The sequence below is a fragment of the Thalia democratica genome, unplaced genomic scaffold (assembly GCF_965202585.1).
Source record: "Thalia democratica unplaced genomic scaffold, ktThaDemo2.hap1.1 HAP1_SCAFFOLD_1606, whole genome shotgun sequence".
Lineage (NCBI taxonomy): Eukaryota > Metazoa > Chordata > Thaliacea > Salpida > Salpidae > Thalia > Thalia democratica.
In genome coordinates, this window is record NW_028140437.1 from 6,038 (window position 1) to 25,169 (window position 19,132).

Below are 19,132 nucleotides of genomic sequence, written 5' to 3' on the forward strand. Positions count from 1 at the left end.
AAAGAAACTGAAATGTTATAAATAGAACATATTGCTTGCTTATTTAATGTAAGTTGGGTATTAATGATAGAAAATTAAATCTGAATTATAAAAAAGTTAAAGCAAGTTGAACTTAGCTTTGTTTTTTAATTTTAATAAAATACAAATTAAAACTTGTCATAAAAGAAACATTTAATGAAAATTGTAGAACACATGACATAACGAAAAAACGTTTTATGGCAAGTTTCAAACGTAAGACTTAATGACAATAAAACTTAATATCTGTCTACAAAATATATGAATATCTGAATTCCTACAAAAGCAAATTTTTTTTTTATAAAATAGCTAAACAATTTCGAAAATATTAACAAAATAAAATGTATTTTAAGTCAGACAAAAGATAGAATTTGTAAAAAAAACTACAGGTAATAATATATAATAATAAAAAACATATATCTGAAACATGTCATGTTTATCAAAAGCTAAGTACTTACAAAGAAAAATCTATGTTTGTCCTAAATAAAAACTTAAATGCATATTTTTAACCTTTGTAATGAAAATGCATCCTTCTATATTTATATTCATTTATATTTATGAAATTTATAAAGTACAACTAACACACAATTTTTCAAATAAAAAAGTAAATAAATTAAGGCCATAGAGGGGAGGGTGCTTAAACACTTTTTTTTTTACAAAAATTAACTTTCACTTTTATATGAAAGATTTAATTAGAAACTATAAGCCAGTTTTTATAGAATGCATGAATATCATTTAACATTTGAGATGTTTTATTTTTTGTGAAAAGTTACCAATACAAATGTATGGACCGCAATTTTTTCGGGGTCAATTTTCTGGGAAATTTAAAAGATTATTAAAAATCTATTTTCTTCTTCATTTTTCAGGCAATCTTTTTAAATTTTAGAAAATGATCCTTACTTTACAAAATAAAACGTAATTTATGAATTTTGATAATTAAAATAAATAAAAATTTTATAAAAAAAACTTTAAAATTTATTTTTATTTTTCATAAAACTACATTGTTACTACAATTTTTTTTAAATTCACAAGTAATGTTATTTTATTATTGTATAAAGATTAAACTGTTAAAGTTTGAAGAAGATTGCTTGAAAAATGTAGGAGGAGATAGATTTTAAACAAAATAGTCTTTCCCTTCCCATAGGGAACCTATTATGCGGCCCCAACTTTGACTAGTCATATCTCAAAAAATAATTCGAATGTTTTATTAAAATAAAAAGCACCTTATTGCTTAGATAAAATTTTATAAAATAAGATCAACTTCTAAAAAACATGGCTTACCCCCCCTATGGCCTTAAACTACAAATAAATAGTCAACTAAGTATAACAATTAATGCCTCTAAAATTTTCTCTGTGCATTTTCTAGATAATTTTCAATATTTATTTTATATCAACAAATAGAATTGTATTAAACTCAAAATAACTCATACTTTTAGTTTGTTGCAGCTTTTAATATACTATCTCTATCTTTTATATAAAAATTTTAAATCTTCAGTATTAAAATTAAAAGTCTTAAATTTTTTATTTTTTTGTAGAAAAAATCTAATAAGCTAGTTTTTTTTTTTTTTTTTTTTTGTTATAAATTCTACATTTTGGGCTATATTACAATATAAAACTGTAAAAATATATCTTAACAAATGAAGAAAATCTGAAGTATAAACAAAAATTAAAATTTCATACCACTTGAACTGCAGTCTTGAGTAATAGCAATATCTGGTGTTGGTCTGCTATTTTTCAATTCAAGTTTTTGAACTTCAGATAATTTTCCTATCTGACATATTTTTAGACTTGCAACATTCCATACAATACTACTTTGCATATTTTTTTAGATAATAATCTAAAAATTAATGAAAACAGATTTTTACTTTTTATTTAGTATTATAAAACAAATTTTTAAAAACAACCAACTTTGAAGATATCAGGATTGCCTTGCCACTCTTTGAGTCAAAATAACTGTCCTGATTTAGTTTAAAAATATCATGTGTCATCATAGGCATTTTAAATTATTTTAAAGAATATTTTTTATTGTTTTTAAACTAATAGAAACTAGGCTCTTAAAAAAAAAGCTTTTAAAACCACTAAATCTACCCCGAGTTAACAAAATAACAAATATATCCTTAGTCAGCCTGAGCTTAAAAATACTTAATTTTATAAAAAACTAAAAAAGTTATCCTGATTTTAACTGAGTCATACTAAAGTTTTCCAAACTTCATAGAATCTTGAGTTATCCTGAGTGTGTGGAAAGATTTTACTAATTGTTTCTGATACAAAACAGCAAAATATAGCTTTTCATTTATCTTGAAATCGGTTTTTCTATGATCTTTAGGGAATGGCATTTTTAAATACTACAAACAGTGGGTAGAAAGAAATTTTTTTAAAATACCATTTAAACTTGATTTTAAATTATATAAATTTAAATTTGAAATTAATCAATAAAGTCTTTAAGACTAAATATTGATTGTAAAAAATCTGTTTTACAAGTTGCTATAATATTATTCATGATGTGACAGAAGAAATTTTAAAATAACTAGCTACAAAAATTGATTAATTTTTAAACTTTATGGCTGATAGAATAGCAAAGTTTGATTTGTTTGTTATCTTAATAAAAAAAGAAACTACTTTTAATAAAAATTTTAAGTTTAGGGTAATTTAAAGAATACTTTTTGTACAGTGAGATTAAAACTGCAATCACAGTATGAACAGTTTACTTATTATTTGTTTAATTTTTTTTTTTGTTATTTATCTTTTAAATTATGTTGTTAATATTTTTTGTTCTTATTATCAATTTACTTTTATTTAATGTGCAGTTATTAATTGCTATTTTTACTACTATTTGTTTATTCATGAATCATAATCACTATAAAACAGGTTTAGCTTTATGGTTGCCAACAAAATGTTAGCATTTGTCCTTGTAGAAAATTCTCTCATAAGGTTATACTACTCCGGTGCACTAACTGGTTGCGTACTGTTTGAGTGTAAATTCTTATGAAGTTAATAAAGTTATAAAATTTTCCTTATGGAGTTTTGCATCAACATTGGTGCACATTTGAAATTACGCACCGAATCAGTATACTGGGTAATTTCCCTAACTTGTCACTAATTGGTATTTAAATTTCGTTTACTTTTCAAATACTAGAAAAACTTAGTTGAAAAACGGCAAATTATTCAGAAAAAATAAACAATAAAGAATAAAGATATTACATTTTTTTTACTACTTTTTTTTTTGGGTGGCACGCATGCGCCAGCGTCCCTCCCCACGCTACGCCCCTGATATATATATATATATAGTGCTATTTATTAATTTCGATATTTGTTGTAAGTAATTTCAAAAGTAAAATTGTTAAACTAGAACCAAACCCTCCAATCAATGACGTTATCAAAGCTGGCCTCGTTCCGGATTTTGTTAGATTACTCATGCTTAATAGTCATCCACATATACAGTTTGAAGCTGCATGGGCGCTCACTAATATAGCTTCAGGAAATTCTTTCCAAACTAAGACTGTTATTGATGCTGGCGCTGTGCCTGTTTTTGTTTCTCTGTTAAAGTCCGAAAGCTTTGAAGTAGCTGACCAGGTAATATTTATACCATTTTTAGTAGTTTATACTTAGTCTTCTAACCACAAAATTTATAAAAATGCGTTCATTATAATTAACATTACTAAAAGTCAAACAGAACTTTTTAGATTTAAAGTTATTACTCTAGTTTTCACAATTAAACCTAACATTTTATATACTCTCAGAATATAGTTTGAAATAGAATAAATTGTTTATTAAAAAATATTGGTTTAGGCTGTTTGGGCTCTTGGAAATATTGCAGGAGATGGTAGTAAAGGAAGAGACTACGTTATTAGCCAAGCTGCTGTAAAACCTTTGTTAGAGTAAGTGTAAAATAATTATTTGATGATAATTTCATTTTCGAATTTATATTTAAAAGTTATGGAAAATAACATATTTTTTGTTTTTAAATACTAGTTTAAAACAGCTCCATTTTTCTAATTTAAACTTTAAAATTGTTTAAGTTTGTTATGAGAAGAGAAACGTTTATAAAAAGTTATTTACCATTGTCATATCATTAAGTTAAACCGATTTTGACATACATACTGAAATGAATTAAATATTAAAAAATTGTACATATGTAAATTTACCTAATATGCGACTTTTAACTAATCTAATGACCCTGCAATGTCTTACTTGTAAGTTAGCTTTAATAATTTTGATACCTAATTATTTTAACAGATCAACTTAGTATCGTCTGTATAGCCTAAGTTCAACATGTATTTGTATTTATTTTACCGTAAGTAATTTTTGTAGAATCAAGATTTTATTTAATAAAGTCTATGAATTTTATAGTAGGTATTAATATTTAAACATCGTTAACACATTTTATGACTAAGACAAACTTGTAAAGAAGCGGTTTGGCAAACTACAACCCTCCGGTCAAGTTTTTGGCTCGCAGCGTGCTTTTTAGCAAATCGAAGCGAAAACGGGTTAGAATAGCACAGCGTCACTTTAGTACAGAATAATACTTTAGCACAGAGTAACAGCTTAGCACGCAGCGATGCTTTAGCAGGGCGTCATTTTGCATGATGCTTATAAAAAATTTATACTTTTATTTTCAAGAGTATAAAGACGAACTAAGCAAAATGTTAAACTAAAAGTTAACAAGTTTTAATGTGTTACAAGTCGAATCTTAAACTAAAACTACGTATTTTAATAATATTATAAAATTAATAAATTTAATGATTATTAGATCAAAAATTTTTTAACTAATAAATTTTATTTTTTATATTAAAGTTTAACAAAGATGTTTTTTTTTTAGTTTTTGAACTTAAAAGCCATTTTATTTACCCTAGTTATATATATAATAGATAACTATTCTTCCCTCGAATTCACAATTTAGCCTAAAAAGCGTACTCAACAGGCTGATTCCTGTATGAGAGGCTTTTCCAAAATGAAAATATGGCCCCCTTGGTAAACATTTTAGAAATTTAGGGAGCTATAAGATGGAAAGGGACAAAAGGGGGCTGTGACTAGTAAAAGGACTATAAGGCCATAGTTTTAAACTTCACTAGATATTCTGGAGTTGATGATAAAAATTAAAAATATAATAAGTAACAAGGTCTTAGGCGTATTGAAAAATATTTTTATTAATAAATCATATTAGAGGTTGTCATTGCTTTTTTAACTTCTTCAAAAAAAAGTTTCGGAAACCCTGCTGTATGAAGTTCAGTTAAAATAATTCAATTTTTTATATTCTTTATTGTTATTAAATTCATTAACAAAAATGTATGAATTCTGTTTAAGTCAAGCTACGTGCAAAATTAACACTTTGTGCTAATGTGTGTGCAAAAGTGTTACTTCAGGCTAAAGTATTGCTCGTTGCAAAAGTGACACTCCGTGCTAAAAGAACACTGTGCTAGAGTGACAATCTGTGCAAAAAAGACGCTCCGTACTAGAGTGACGCCGTGCAAAAGTGTTACTGTGTGCTAATGTGTAGCTATGCTATTCGGACACCTACCTAATCAAAGCTTACAATTAGAAATAACGCAAATTGAAACTTAAAATTTATATCTTGTGAAAATTATAAACGTAAAAATTAGAAGCGTAAAATAAGGAAATCATTTTGATCGCCTATTTTTATCAATAAGAAATACCTAAACATTAATTTTACGTTAATAACATTTTAATCAACTAATGATGTAGTAAACATATTCAGTATTAAATTGGGCAGCAATTTTTGCTTATATTTTTCTTAAAAGAAAAATTTGGACTTAATTATAAAACGTACATTATTTTAGACTAGCTATGAGTTCAAGCATACAAGTTTCAATGTTAAGAAATGTCGTTTGGTCTATATCAAACCTTTGTCGTGGCAAAAAACCTCCACCTGATTATAAAGAGGTTCTTAGTTGGTTTTATGTGGTTTAAAAGTTATATAATAAAAATTAGCAATACGTGTTGATTGTTTTAAATTACAATGTACCTTTTTTTACACAACTATTGCTAATACTATGTAGGTAATGGTACAGGATCTGTGATGTATTTAATATTTAAAGTTTATTAAGTTTAACTTTTAAGCAGTTTATTTTTAGTACTAATAAATTTTTATGACAAAAACTAAGATATTGATTTATAATTTTACTTTCAAACGTTTATACATAAATTAAATACTAGTCATATATTAAATTATTTTTAAATTAACGCATACTAACTTTAAAATATAATTAGATAACAGTATAGTTTGCTTTTTAAGGAATTAAAATAAATGTTAATAAATATTTTTTTTCTTTCAGCTGATTTTGTCCGAATTTTGTTAAATTGACTAAAATATCCATTTCCTCCTTCATTTTAAAAATAATTTATTTCAAGTTTTCAGGAAGTGTTATTTTTGATATTACCAGGGTTGCCAAAAAAACCTGGAAACCTTGAAATACCTTGAACTTGACAATTTTGGCTAAAAAAACCTGGAATTTTGAACAAAAATCAATAAAAACAAAGAAATGTTAAACAATTTTTACATGTAAAGTAATGAAATTTTGATTTAACACAAAAAATATCTCATATAAATAAAACTTTTTTTTAATAGTAAGTATTATTGTTAAAAAACACATTTAAAGTAGCCTTAAAATATATTTTTCATGTTTTATACTAATTAAGACAGTTTTTACCTTAAACTTAATTTTATACTAAAAATATACGCAAAAAATTATACTTTTGAAAACCTTGAGAAAAATTCTGAAAACCTGGAAGAAATTTATCAAAAAACTTTGACAACCGTGTATTACGAACAACTTGTAGGAAGAAAGTTCTTATTTAAATATTGCCAAAACCGAAATAAAATAATGTTTTCTTTAACTTATAAAAATGAATTAATAAAAAAAATTAAATATGTTTCCTACAAGTTTACAAAGTTTATTAAATATTACTCTTTAGGCATATTTTAAAATAGTTGCTCAAAAACTGAAGGAGCAGATAGATTTTTAAAGTAATAGTTTATTTTTGCCTTTTTAGTTTGCGCCTTCCATTAAAAACCAATTGAACTCTTTTACCTTGATCGCTTATGTCTCATAACTTAATTCGAAAATTAATATGAGTTAAAAAGTTACTGTTAGTTTTGATACTTATGTAAAAATAAATATTAATTTTTAAAATAGTTCTTTACCCTCTTTACGCCCTTAAAGAGAGAAGTATAAAGTAATAACAAGAGTAATAGTTTTCCATAAAAAATAAAGCAATTTTCTCTGTTAAGTGCTTTTAGATACTTGTTTTTCTTTAAAATTTTAAATATAAATGTTCTGATATTACTTATTGTTTGCTTTTTTTCTTTAACCATAATCTTAACTAGTGTTTTTTGAATTTATAATTAGATGTAATTTACATTGTTATATTGTTTACTAATTTTGTTTAGATACTTAAACAAGGTTTGCCAAAAAAACGTAGAGTCTTGGAAAAACGTAGATTAGAAAAATTTTGAAAAAAGCTGAAAAAACCAAGATTTTTAAAGAGTTTTTACATGTAAAGTAATGAAATTTCAATAAGTACAAAAAATTTATCTTATAAAAAAATTAGCATTGAAATTGTTTTTTTATTAACAAACACATTTAAAGTAAGTTTACAGTACCTTTTAAATGTTGTTATACTATTTAAGATAGCTTTTTATTTAACATTTATTTTTATACTAAAAATGGACCAAAAAATTATTTTCAAAACACCTTGAAGAAATTTAGAAAACCTGAAAAAATTTTCAAACAACTTTGGCAACCTTGTTAAGTATGTATGTTTTTTTATTATATGCAGACACCTCTCGCGAATCTACGCCCTCATTTGTTTACGCACTCTCGATTAGTTAAGCATTTTAGAATTCTCAAAAGATCAAAAATAAAATTCAAAAAATTGTACATTTGTTGTTATAATAACAAACTATACAGTATCCTTTTTTTATTGCACTAACACATGTTTTTGTGTGTTGACGGATAAACACACTTCAACGGAGCTCTGCAAAAAAAAATACTGTAAGGAAAGAGTAGAAGCTAAAGCAGGTGTATACATGTGTCTATTAAAAATAAAATTAATGTTAAATATAATTTCTATAGATTTTTATAGATTAATGGTTAATAATAGATGAAATACATAATGTTAAATTCGACTGTTATAAAACTATACAATACTTGTAATCTATTAACTACATTAGTAATATTTAAATTACGTATTTTATATTTAAATAATAAATTTAAATACTGTATAGTTTGTTATTATTTTATATTCCGGTGAACTTGTTTCGCTAGGATCTCTTGTTAACAAACGCTTAAATTTATATTTTTGAATAGTTACATTTGTTGTATTTATTTAGTTAACAATACATTTAATTTTTTATATGTTTCAAAAAAATCTATAAATAAATCAAAGTAAATATTTTGAAAAATAAAGGAGAAGATAGATTTTAATATAGTTAGATTTTTGTATTTTTAGTTTGTGCCTTCCATAAGGAATCTGTTAAACTTGAAGGCTTTGCTTTTTTATATTTAAGTTTTCTTAGCCGAACGTTTATACCTTCAAATCAATCGGGGTACTATGTTCAATTCCTCACAATATTTATGACATAAAGTTTCATTTCAACTCAATATTTTTTTTATTTTTAGCTAACTTGTTCCTTGCCCACCTTATATTAAACTTTTCTTGTGTGTTAAAAATAAATTACCTTTCTCTAATACCATGCAAGTTGTACAAAAGGGTTGATCATACCTACTCGATCATTAGACCACAAGCCTTCGGTAGACTGAGACCGGTTTCGTCCTTATTCGGACACATCAGTCAGTCAAAACCGAAAAACTTGCAGTCATCATTCTACAAACGGTTTATCATGTCAGTGACGTCAGCATTGTCTTTTGCCGTGCATTTTTATGTTTTGCCTAACTGACATGATAAACTGTTTGTAGATTGATGACTGCGAGTTTTTCGGTTTTGACTGACTGACGAGTCCTAATAAGGACGAAACCGGTCTCAGTATACCGAAGGCTTGTGGTCTGGTGATCGAATTGGTATGATCAACCCTTTTGTTAAACTTGAGCTTGTCTCACGGCATACGAAAGTTTAGGCTTCTGCTCTGCAGGCTTTTGCCGATGTTTTTGTTGATAATACCATGCAAGACAAGTTTAATCTTAAATGGGCAAGGAACAAGGTAGAAAAAAATACTTTGTATACACATAAACAGTTTTTGTTAAAAAACTTTTCACATGTATGTACAATTTGAATGAAAAATATTTTTGTAAGCCCAAAAAGAGAGAAAGTCTCTAAACTGTATTTGATTTATTGCACTATAAGAAAGCTGTTAATAAATTAGGTTATTTGCTACCTCTCGTTTAATTCCGTACTCTAGATTAGTTGCGCACTTTTGCTGTGGACACAATGTGCGTAGATTCGCGAGAGGTGACTGTAGATATGTTTTTAACACGTTGCAAATCTATTCCTGTCATTGAAAGTATTTGAATTTAAATGTGTGTCTACAATAATAAAATGCCATTTAGAATACATTTATAGCTTTTGTACTTTATTTCTTAAAAAATAAATGATGAGCTTTGATTAGCAGAAGATGTACAATATAATTAAATACAAAGACGTTTTTAAATAAAACGTGTCTTAAATAAACATTAAGTATATTTCGTGAAAAATTTTCAGGTTGAACAATTTATTCCATTATTAGCCCAACTAATTTTTGCTGATGATGCTAACATTGTAGCTGATACTTGCTGGGCGATTTCATATTTGTCCGACGGAATAAACGATAATATACAGAAAATTTTGGATAGGTATGTTTTTTAAACTGTATGATTAATAATTTGAGTACAAGGTTTTCCTAATCATAACTCTTTTATGTTAGGTTGTTTTTCAGGATATTTATTGATTCATATTTTTTTAATAAAAGTAAACTTTAATAACTTTTCGTTTTATGAAAGTACTTTTTATGTTTAATAAAATATTAATATTTTGATATTGCTTGAATTTTTAATTTAAAAAATATAAGTTTGAAACATTTCAACATTAACAAGGTGTTTTAATCAAACATTTAAAACGAATACTATTGATACTAATAGTTTTAAATTAAAAGATGAAAAAATATATTATGCAAATTGTCTAATAGTGGGCTTGCAAGGCGCTTAGTTGAACTTTTGTATTATGACGAGCACACGGTTGTATCTAGCGCATTAAGAACTGTAGGAAATATAGTTACTGGAAATGATATTCAAACACAAGTTAGTTTTTGTTTTACTAAATTTTACAAAAAAAAATATTGTAAACATACTAAGCCTAGATTTTTATTAAAGAGATTTTTAAATAAATTTGTATGTATTTATTAAAATACTAAATATGGCTAAAAGTAAAACTTTTACGGATTTAAACTATTAACAACTTGTAATTTTTTTTACACAGGTAATTTTAGATTGTTCAGTTTTAAAAGCTCTTGAAGTTTTACTATTTTCTGAAAAAGAGTCAATAAAGAAAGAAACTTGTTGGACTATATCTAATTTAACTGCTGGTACAAGGTAAATTGGATTAAATTGAAAACAACTTAAGTTTAAAAATTTTCAGTTTGTTATCATAATATGAATATACATAATTTATGTAAGTTGTAGTATGCAAGCCTCAAAAGTTAGTTATAATTTTATGGTACAAGTAACACTTTTGCTAAAAAATGATTACTAACAAAGACATATATATAACATATAATTAATTAAAATATTGAAAATATTGGCTTAAATATAAGTACTAATTTTGAATTAAATAAGAAACTAACTACAAATTGTAAGTAGTTTTGATAACAGACTCTAGAATAAATCTTTTATTTACAAGTTAAGAATAATATATAAAGCTTAGGGGGAGACCATTTTGTTTTTTAGAAGACTATATTTTTAGATTTCTATATTAGCTATCAGATATTTTTAACCGTTTAACAAAATTTAAAATAACTTTCGAGATATAAGCGATCAAAATAAGTTTGTTCTGAATATGTTTAATAGAAGGCACAAGCCAAAACTGCAAAAAATACTATTTCAATGAAAATATATCTTCTCCTTTGTTTTCAAACATTCTTCTTGAAATTTTTACAATAGTCCGTTACTAATATTAAAATCTTTTCAAAGTTTTACCGATCGACCGAAGCTGTTACTTATAAACGCAGACCTGGGTATTAACTGACTTAACGCGTTATAACAATATCGGTGACGGTTACTTAAATGCTTAGAATTGATTTAGCTAAATAACTTAGACTATCATTTAAGCTTAGCCTAATTAAGTAGTAAGATTGTTAGAATGCTTGAATACTTATATAAAGAAATCGAGTCTCTTAACAAAAAGGTGTATTATAATGAATAGAAATACGACTAAACCAAATATAGCAAGCGGTACAAATAAACTACTTTAATTCAAAAGTTCATATAAAAAACAGTCGCCATCGTACAACTGTACGATGTGAACACAACACTTTGCAAGAAATAGGAGCGTTATCAACTAAGACACTGAAAACTAACTCAAAAAACAAGCGCGTTTACTGAATTTAAGGTTAATAAATTTGAGAGAAAAGAAAGAAAGAAAGCAACTTTCGACTTCAAAACACTATTAAAGTGTTACAAAGTATTTTTTTTTTAGTTTGAAAACACCATTTTTTATTCATAAGAACTAACCTTTTTTTTCTTATAATTCTGTTTAAATACTTATAAAGTTATAACCATCAAAGCCTTTTAAACTATATTATATTCTTCTGCTACTACAATTGGGTCGTCTGATAACATATTGTGTTGGTCATAAATTGTGTACTCTTGATAACTTTTTCGAATATGTTTACAAGTACATGAAGCTTTTTCAGCCGTTTGCGCACGCGTAGCGTTTTTAGTAGCAATCTTAGAGAGGCTGATGCTGGCTGATAAAGACTTAGGTTTTACACTGTTAGAACTCGTGGTTTGCCAAGAGCCAAATGTATCGTTAGTGTCATATACCTTTGGCATGTTATTATACAAGTTTATATTTTAATAACTGACTTTTACTGTTGTAAACAGATAAAAATAAACATGCTTATCTCAGTTCAACATATGCACTCAATGTTTGTTGTTTTAAAAGTTATAACGCTTTTACAAAAATATGCTTTATACTATAATAACTTTATATAAACTTTATATCGTTTTGTAAAAATACAATTTCCAAGCATATATTTTCAGTTATGCTCTTCGTGATTTAAAAAGGTTTTTACAAACTCTAGCTAGTTTTTTTTTGCTTTTATGAGGGACAACCAACCCTGTCTGCTGAAGTCTAACTTGGTAAACTAACATAATCTCAAAAAGTACATTCATTTTCAAAATGTTAACATATAGTATTAAATATTTTATGCTTAGAACCTTTACATAAAAAAAATATATATTATCTGATAAAGTGACATTACTGGACTTTTAACTCTTTACAAACTGCTATGCAAATCTACAACTGCTGTTTCCATTATAGTGATCAAATTAGTTAGAGTTCTAAAAGAATAAAGACAACGCTTTAAGGATAATATGAGTTTATTTAAAATGAAGTTTTCACTTTTGAGTTTAATTTTAGGGTTGAAAAACAAGAAAGATAAAATTTCAACAATATTCGATTAGGTTCATACTCAAAAAATACACATAACGAAAAATGGTAAAAAGTTAAATACTTTATCAGAGAAAGTACTTAAGTCTATTAAAGAAAATATTTTGTCATATATTTAGATAATTAAATTTTATCATGCATTAATGTTTTCCAATGCTAAAATACTATTTAAAAAAGTTTTGAACACTGTTGTAAAATAGTAGTGATCTACTGGATCCAAGATTCGGAACCGGCCATCTTTTGCTAGATAACTAAAATATAAAAAATATAAAAAAACATACTAACCGGCCGGATCCTAGTTGAAATTCGGCAGGGTCCGGATCCTCTTAGTTTGAAAAGACTTTGTTTTCCGCGATCAGCTTCTTTCAGTTTTATATACTTAGATTATTGGGTTTTGAATATTTAATATATAAAAATTAGTCTAGCGAAACAGACTAATAAAACTTTAGTTAATCATTCATTTGTTTTAAAAATGCAGGTATATACAGTAGTTTATCAAAAAGTTTTTAAGTTCTCAGCTTAATTATTTATTCTACTTTTGAAGAAAATTTGAAAACGTTTTTGAGTAGAAAATATTTTTAAGCTCCATTATAATAAATTTAAGGAGATATGATTTTGTTCTTCTTCTAAATAAGTAACTAAAAACGGGGTTTACATTTACATAATGTATATTTAACAAAAGTTATATATATGTTTTTGTTTCCAATTACTAACTAGTATTTAAGCGTTCAACGTAGTAAAACAAACCATGATGATAATTTCGAAAACTAAGTATTTAATTGTAAAATTTGATTAATGAAATAATTTAAAGGAACCAGTTGCAACAAGTTATAGACTCACAAATATTTCCGAAATTGCTTCGTGTTATGAACTGTGAAGATTTTAGAACGAAAAAAGAATGCGCTTGGACCATAAATAATGCTACTTTTTGTGGTAGTAGTCCTCAAATAAAGTTTATTTGAGTTAATTTATAAACTTTACTTTATTTTTATCACGTAGACTTATTTCTTAGTTTATTTCTAAAATTTTTGTAATACTTAAATAAAAGCTATATATAAAATTAATGATGAAAATAAGTATAAAACATATAATTTTACTTAAAAAATTTGTAAAACTAATCTACAGACTTGGTATAATTTTAAACTGGTTATTGTTGTTAAAAAGCGTTTAATAAGTGTAACTATACACAAAATTTTTTAGATGTAACTTTTTTTTTATTAAGCTATCTTATAAATTTAAGGAGTATGATACATAACATTTTATATTTAAGTTAAAAATTTGTTCTAAACTTTATATTTTAAACATATGCTATGTTTTAGTACATAAAATATCCCATTAGTTGTTTTAAAGAGGTCTATAAACACAACTCTAGGTTGTAAATAGTATCTTAGTCTAGTTTATAATTAATATTTTTCTAAATTTTACAAGTATACTTATATTAGTTAGTTTTTTAGAATTAGCTGTAAGTGTCCTCGGATTTAAAAAATATATAATTTAAAAAAAGCTTAGCACTTTAAACCTTTAATATTTTTAGCTTACTTAAAACAGATATTTAGTGGACATTGGATGTGTGCGACCAATGTGCGATTTGTTACAAGCTAAAGATACAAGAGTAGTTCTTGTTGCCTTAAATGGTTTAGAAAACATACTACGAGATGGAAAGAAAAATGGTGTTCAACTCGGTTACAACAAATACGCTCTGTTAGTGGAAGAAGAGGGAGGTATGTGAAAAGTTTTGTTATTAAATATGTTTTGGACACTTCTTTTTTTTGTTTAAAAATACTTTAAGGATATTAGATTTTACAAAGATTTAGTTAATAATAAAGTTAGTAGTTAAAAAAACTTCTTTTATAAATAAAGCTTTTTAATTATAGTAAGAATAATTATTTCATGAAATTGTATATTTGTTAGTTTATAATTATTGCCAAATAATAAGTCAGTTCTTTATTTAAAGTTATCAAATAGTTTTTGCTTTAGATAATGAACTATAATCTAATTCAGCTTAAATTTATACAAGTTTTTTTCTTACATAGTATTTTCGCATAGCAGTTTAAATGTTTGAAATAAAATTTTAATTATAAACCAAAAGTCCGGTATATTACAATTCCCACCCGCACAATTCTCACCTGCGTTCATTCCCCACCCGCGCACAAATCCCACCATTTTTATTTATTTATTTTTCACTATCACTCTTATCCCTTACCCTTGATCAGCAAGCGGTTCTCGGATTTGATCGGGTGGAAATAGATCGCGGATTGGAACTGAGCGGTCCCCAAAAAGTTTAGTGAAACTAAAAACGTTCTTTGTAACCTTATTGATGTTAAAAAACTACCTATAAAAAGTTGAAACTTTGTGAATAGTTTAAATTCTAAACCTATTTATCCGCGCTATAAATTAAAACTCAAGGAATTAAAACAAGTTATGAAGCTAATACTGTCGTAAATCTTGTATACGGTGTCTAGAACTTAATTAGTTTGCTTATTAAGGGGTTGTGATGTTTAACAGTAAACAAAATTTGAGTTAAGAAAAATCACAAAATACTATACATGTTGGGTAGGTATCAGAACCGCTCAGCGACACTTTAGCACGAAGAGATACTTTAGCATGGCGTCATTTAGGCACTTTATATTTCACACTGTTAATTAAAAAATTACAGTCAGTTTAATCTAACTTAAAAAGTTATAACAAAACTATAGCTAGTATATATCGCTATGTTAATAAATTTAGTTGCATATCTAAAAATGTTAAAGTATTTTCGATAATTTTTTTTAAATAATTTAATAACATTTTAAAACTAGTTTTATCTTTATAGTAAAAACGTTTAGGTTTATTTTAAGATAACTGTAGTACAATTTAAACATAACGTTTTTATCTAAGCTTAAACTTTTAACAAATTTAAAGGTAGTTTACTTTTATTTTAACATTTTGAATAGCTCATATTTATATTTTTTATGCTTATTGAATGTTGCATACAGCTTTACATAATTTGCAAATGTTACATAAGTATAAAAAAAGAATCATGCGAAATTGACGCTGTGCTAAAATATCGCCCATGCTAAAATGACTCTCTGAGCTAAAGTGAAGCCGTGCTTTTCTGAACCGTTCTCATATCTTTTAGCTTGCTGACAAACAAAATACGTAAAACAGATAACGTTATCTATCTGAAATAAAAATGTATAACCAAACGCTTTTTTGATATAAATACAGTTTTTAAAGTTAATTATTAACAAATTTATTTATTAACAAATTTATTTATTAACAAATTTATTTATTAAATAATGTTTCACTCAATTAATAATATCAATGAGGTCCTCTATTATAGTAAATATCTGAGAATCAAAATAAACATTTATGGAGACTTTAAAAATAACTTTTGTAAACTAGATGGTCTGATTTTTTTACTTAAGATAATTAATGCATTTTTTAGCAGTACTAATTTTCCATAAATGTTTAAAGAAGTGTTTCAAATGTTTTGGTAACTTAATATACATAAAAGTTAAAACTATACTTTTTTCCCTTAAAATAATAAAACATTATATAAATAAGTAAAAAAGGTATATGTACTACGAGGAAAAAGTTTCATTCCAACTTTACACATTCTTACTCAGCTAAGTCTTAGTTTGCTCTTAAACTGTAAGTATCTTGCAAACTCACGATTATTTATATTTTAAAAACGCATATGAGTGGTAATAAAGTTTATTCTCCCGCTCTTAATTTGGTATAGTGTTCCAATATAGTTTGAAGGAAATAAAGTTGCTGATTACCTAGCAGATTAAATCAGTAATGTAAAGTAGTACTTTCTTTCTGCTTACGTTTGAAAGCTCGAAACTGCTTTAATTGTTTTTACTCTACTTGTATTTAAATCTATTTCTGTACATAGTTCTTTTTTGAACATACACGAAGCAAAACTGTCCCAACTTTGGTTGTCCTAAAGTATATTTATTAAATTCTAAGCTACTATTGTTACGGATTAAGGGTTTTTGTTTTAATTACTCAAATAAGAAATAATTTGTTGTTTTTAAACTTAGTTGAAGTAAGGTGTAAATTTATTATTAAAACCTCTCATTTGTACTAAATCTATGTATAGCAACTATATTATTTAAAAAAAACTTATATAACTATTAAGGATTAATTACAGGTTTAGACACAATAGAAAGTTTACAGGCTCATGATAACTGTGAAATATATCAGAAAACAGTAGATATTTTAGACGAATATTTTAGCACTGAAGACGAAGATGTTGCTATTGGTCCTAATGTTAGTAGGAAATTTTTATGATCTATAAATTGTTTCAACATTAGATGACTACTTTTTATTAAAAATAGAGTGATCAACTCGATAATAAAAGTTTCTGATTAAGTACAAGTTTCTCATTTATGCTTTTTGCAGGTTTCAAGTAAAGTCTTTACTTTTAATTCTACATGTACACAAAAAAAATTTGACTTTTGATAAAAGATGAATACAAAAACAACAGGAGTTTTAACTTATGATGTTTAGTTCTATGCCGGAACCGTTAAGTAAAACTTCTGTTAAAAATGTTGATTTTATTGAAAACACTTTATAGTCATCAAGTTTTTTTAAACATTATTGTAATTATATTTTTGTATTATACTTTTATTATATTTAAAGCTGTAAAAATAAGGTATGAAGTAGTTAGTTAAGATTTTCAATTTATCCAGAGTTTCATGATGTTATAAAAACTCATGTTTAATTTGAGCTCAATACTTGTTTAGCTTTGTTTTTTTTTTACTCTTTAGTAATTTTAATGAAAATTAAAAATTTAGCATAATGTGTTGAATATAAAAAAATCGGATTTATAGTGTGATTTTAAACTTAAGTGAATTTTTTATATTATCTACTTAAATTTAACTTTAAGGTTAATGATACTATGTATAAAATCTAATTTATACGTATAATTTTTTTATAAAAGTCTTTGGCTCTGATGACTTTTGCCGATGTTTTCTTTTTCAATAGTGAATATATTTTGAGTCTTGATAGACTTGTTTATCAATCAAGTGTCTTTACGTTTATGCATTATTTTTTAGTGAACTACCCTTAAATTTAATAGTTAGGCATAGTACAAAGTTAAAGTATAAACTAATTATAAAAATAATAATTTGCCACATTATTGTCCAATTATTAGTCATATTTTTAATAATCTAGCTTCAAACATTGTTTTAATATAACAAGTAAAATTATTTAAATGATGAGTGTTATAAGCGTTATCATTCATATTTTGTTTGTTGACATATTGTTTTAATTTGTGTACTTTAAAACATTGTTTTGGTAATAAAGTTTATAATTTTGTATTGTTTTAATTTTATACAGGGTTGCCACACACTCAGGGAAACTCGGGGATTTTTCAAGTTGTAGAAGATCTCAGGGAAACTCAGGGCAGTTTTGGTTTATTTAAAAATTCTCCGGGAAATTTTTTTCTAGATCTAGTATGAGGTTTAGTTAATACAGTTTCAATATTTTGTTCAAAAAAGTTAATTTTATTCATTTTTAAGTGCTTATTTAGAAATTTTTTAGCCTTGCGGCAAGTTCTTCAATATTCTTAGAATTAACATGGTAATTTTTTAGTAAATAAAATGAATTTTAAGAATTTTAAAAAACTCAGGGAAATTTAAGGTTATTCAGGGAAGTTCTTGGTCACTCAGGGAAGATTTTTTGACTCAAAGAGTGGCAACCCTGTTTATAAAATCTTTTACATTTATTCAACTACTTTTATAATTTAGATAAAAATGATAAATAAATAACTAAAAAAAAGTATATTTTTTAACGCTTCGTATTAGTTCATTATATTTCAAGCATGGTTCTGCAATTATAAAGATACCTATAATATATTTGTTTCAAAATATATAAAAAGTTTTTATTTCTAATATTTATTAGTACTTATCTATTTTGTGGTGTTATACATTTGACTGTTCAAGAAACAATTGAAGATCTTTACTTTTTAAAAGCAGTACAAATAAGCTATTTACTTTTTCAAACGTTCATTCGGTAAACAATCTTTCGCTAAAAGAGCTCGTAGGTGCTTATATAAAAACTAACATTAAATGATTTTAAACATTAAATTATGTTTTTATCAAATATTACTTAATAAGTCAATTAGTTTTCACCTTAGAGTTATAATTTGATTTGTATTCTACAGTTTTTTTCTCATTATTTTAGCTAATTGCTTAAATAAACAATTCAATTTTAATGACTTTATAAATTGTTTCAGAATTTTTACTTTATTATATATATACCTACAATATCTTCGAAAGAAACAATGTTTTCCGAATAATCTTTAGACAAAATAAATAGTACATTTTTATGGTACTTCAAAATAAATTACTATATCAAAAAAATTTCAGTTGTAAATTTTGTTAATGTAATAACTTGTTTTTAAACTTATAGCTTTGTTGGCAAATTACAAAAAAACTAAGTAGTACTTAGAAAACCAAATATGTGGTTGTAATTAATTTCGAATTTCTTTTGTAAAAATATGTGTATA

The 19,132-nt window shown here is 25.5% G+C and overlaps 1 protein-coding gene across 1 annotated transcript; it reads left to right on the forward strand.

The window, feature by feature from the left end:
- The first annotated feature begins 2,908 nt into the window (after positions 1-2,908).
- Positions 2,909-17,196, forward strand: LOC145848685 (importin subunit alpha-5-like). The gene is made up of 11 exons (XM_082953989.1): positions 2,909-2,946; positions 3,348-3,588; positions 3,805-3,893; positions 5,814-5,916; positions 9,691-9,821; positions 10,154-10,265; positions 10,444-10,556; positions 13,445-13,585; positions 14,182-14,354; positions 16,772-16,890; positions 17,023-17,196. Exons 1-11 carry the CDS (start codon positions 2,909-2,911, stop codon positions 17,080-17,082), a joined length of 1,320 nt encoding a protein of 439 aa, XP_082810115.1. The 3' UTR covers positions 17,083-17,196.
- The last annotated feature ends 1,936 nt before the right edge of the window (positions 17,197-19,132 follow it).

What these genes read in the sequence shown, in the direction of transcription:
- LOC145848685 (XM_082953989.1), top strand. Translation starts at nt 2,909, where the DNA reads ATGTTAGCATTTGTCCTTGTAGAAAATTCTCTCATAAG. An exon ending in GTAGAAAATTCTCTCATAAG is followed by an intron (nt 2,947 to 3,347) that starts GTTATACTACTC and finishes TAATTTCAAAAG; the next exon opens with TAAAATTGTTAAACTAGAAC. An exon ending in ATGTTGCTATTGGTCCTAAT is followed by an intron (nt 16,891 to 17,022) that starts GTTAGTAGGAAA and finishes TGCTTTTTGCAG; the next exon opens with GTTTCAAGTAAAGTCTTTAC.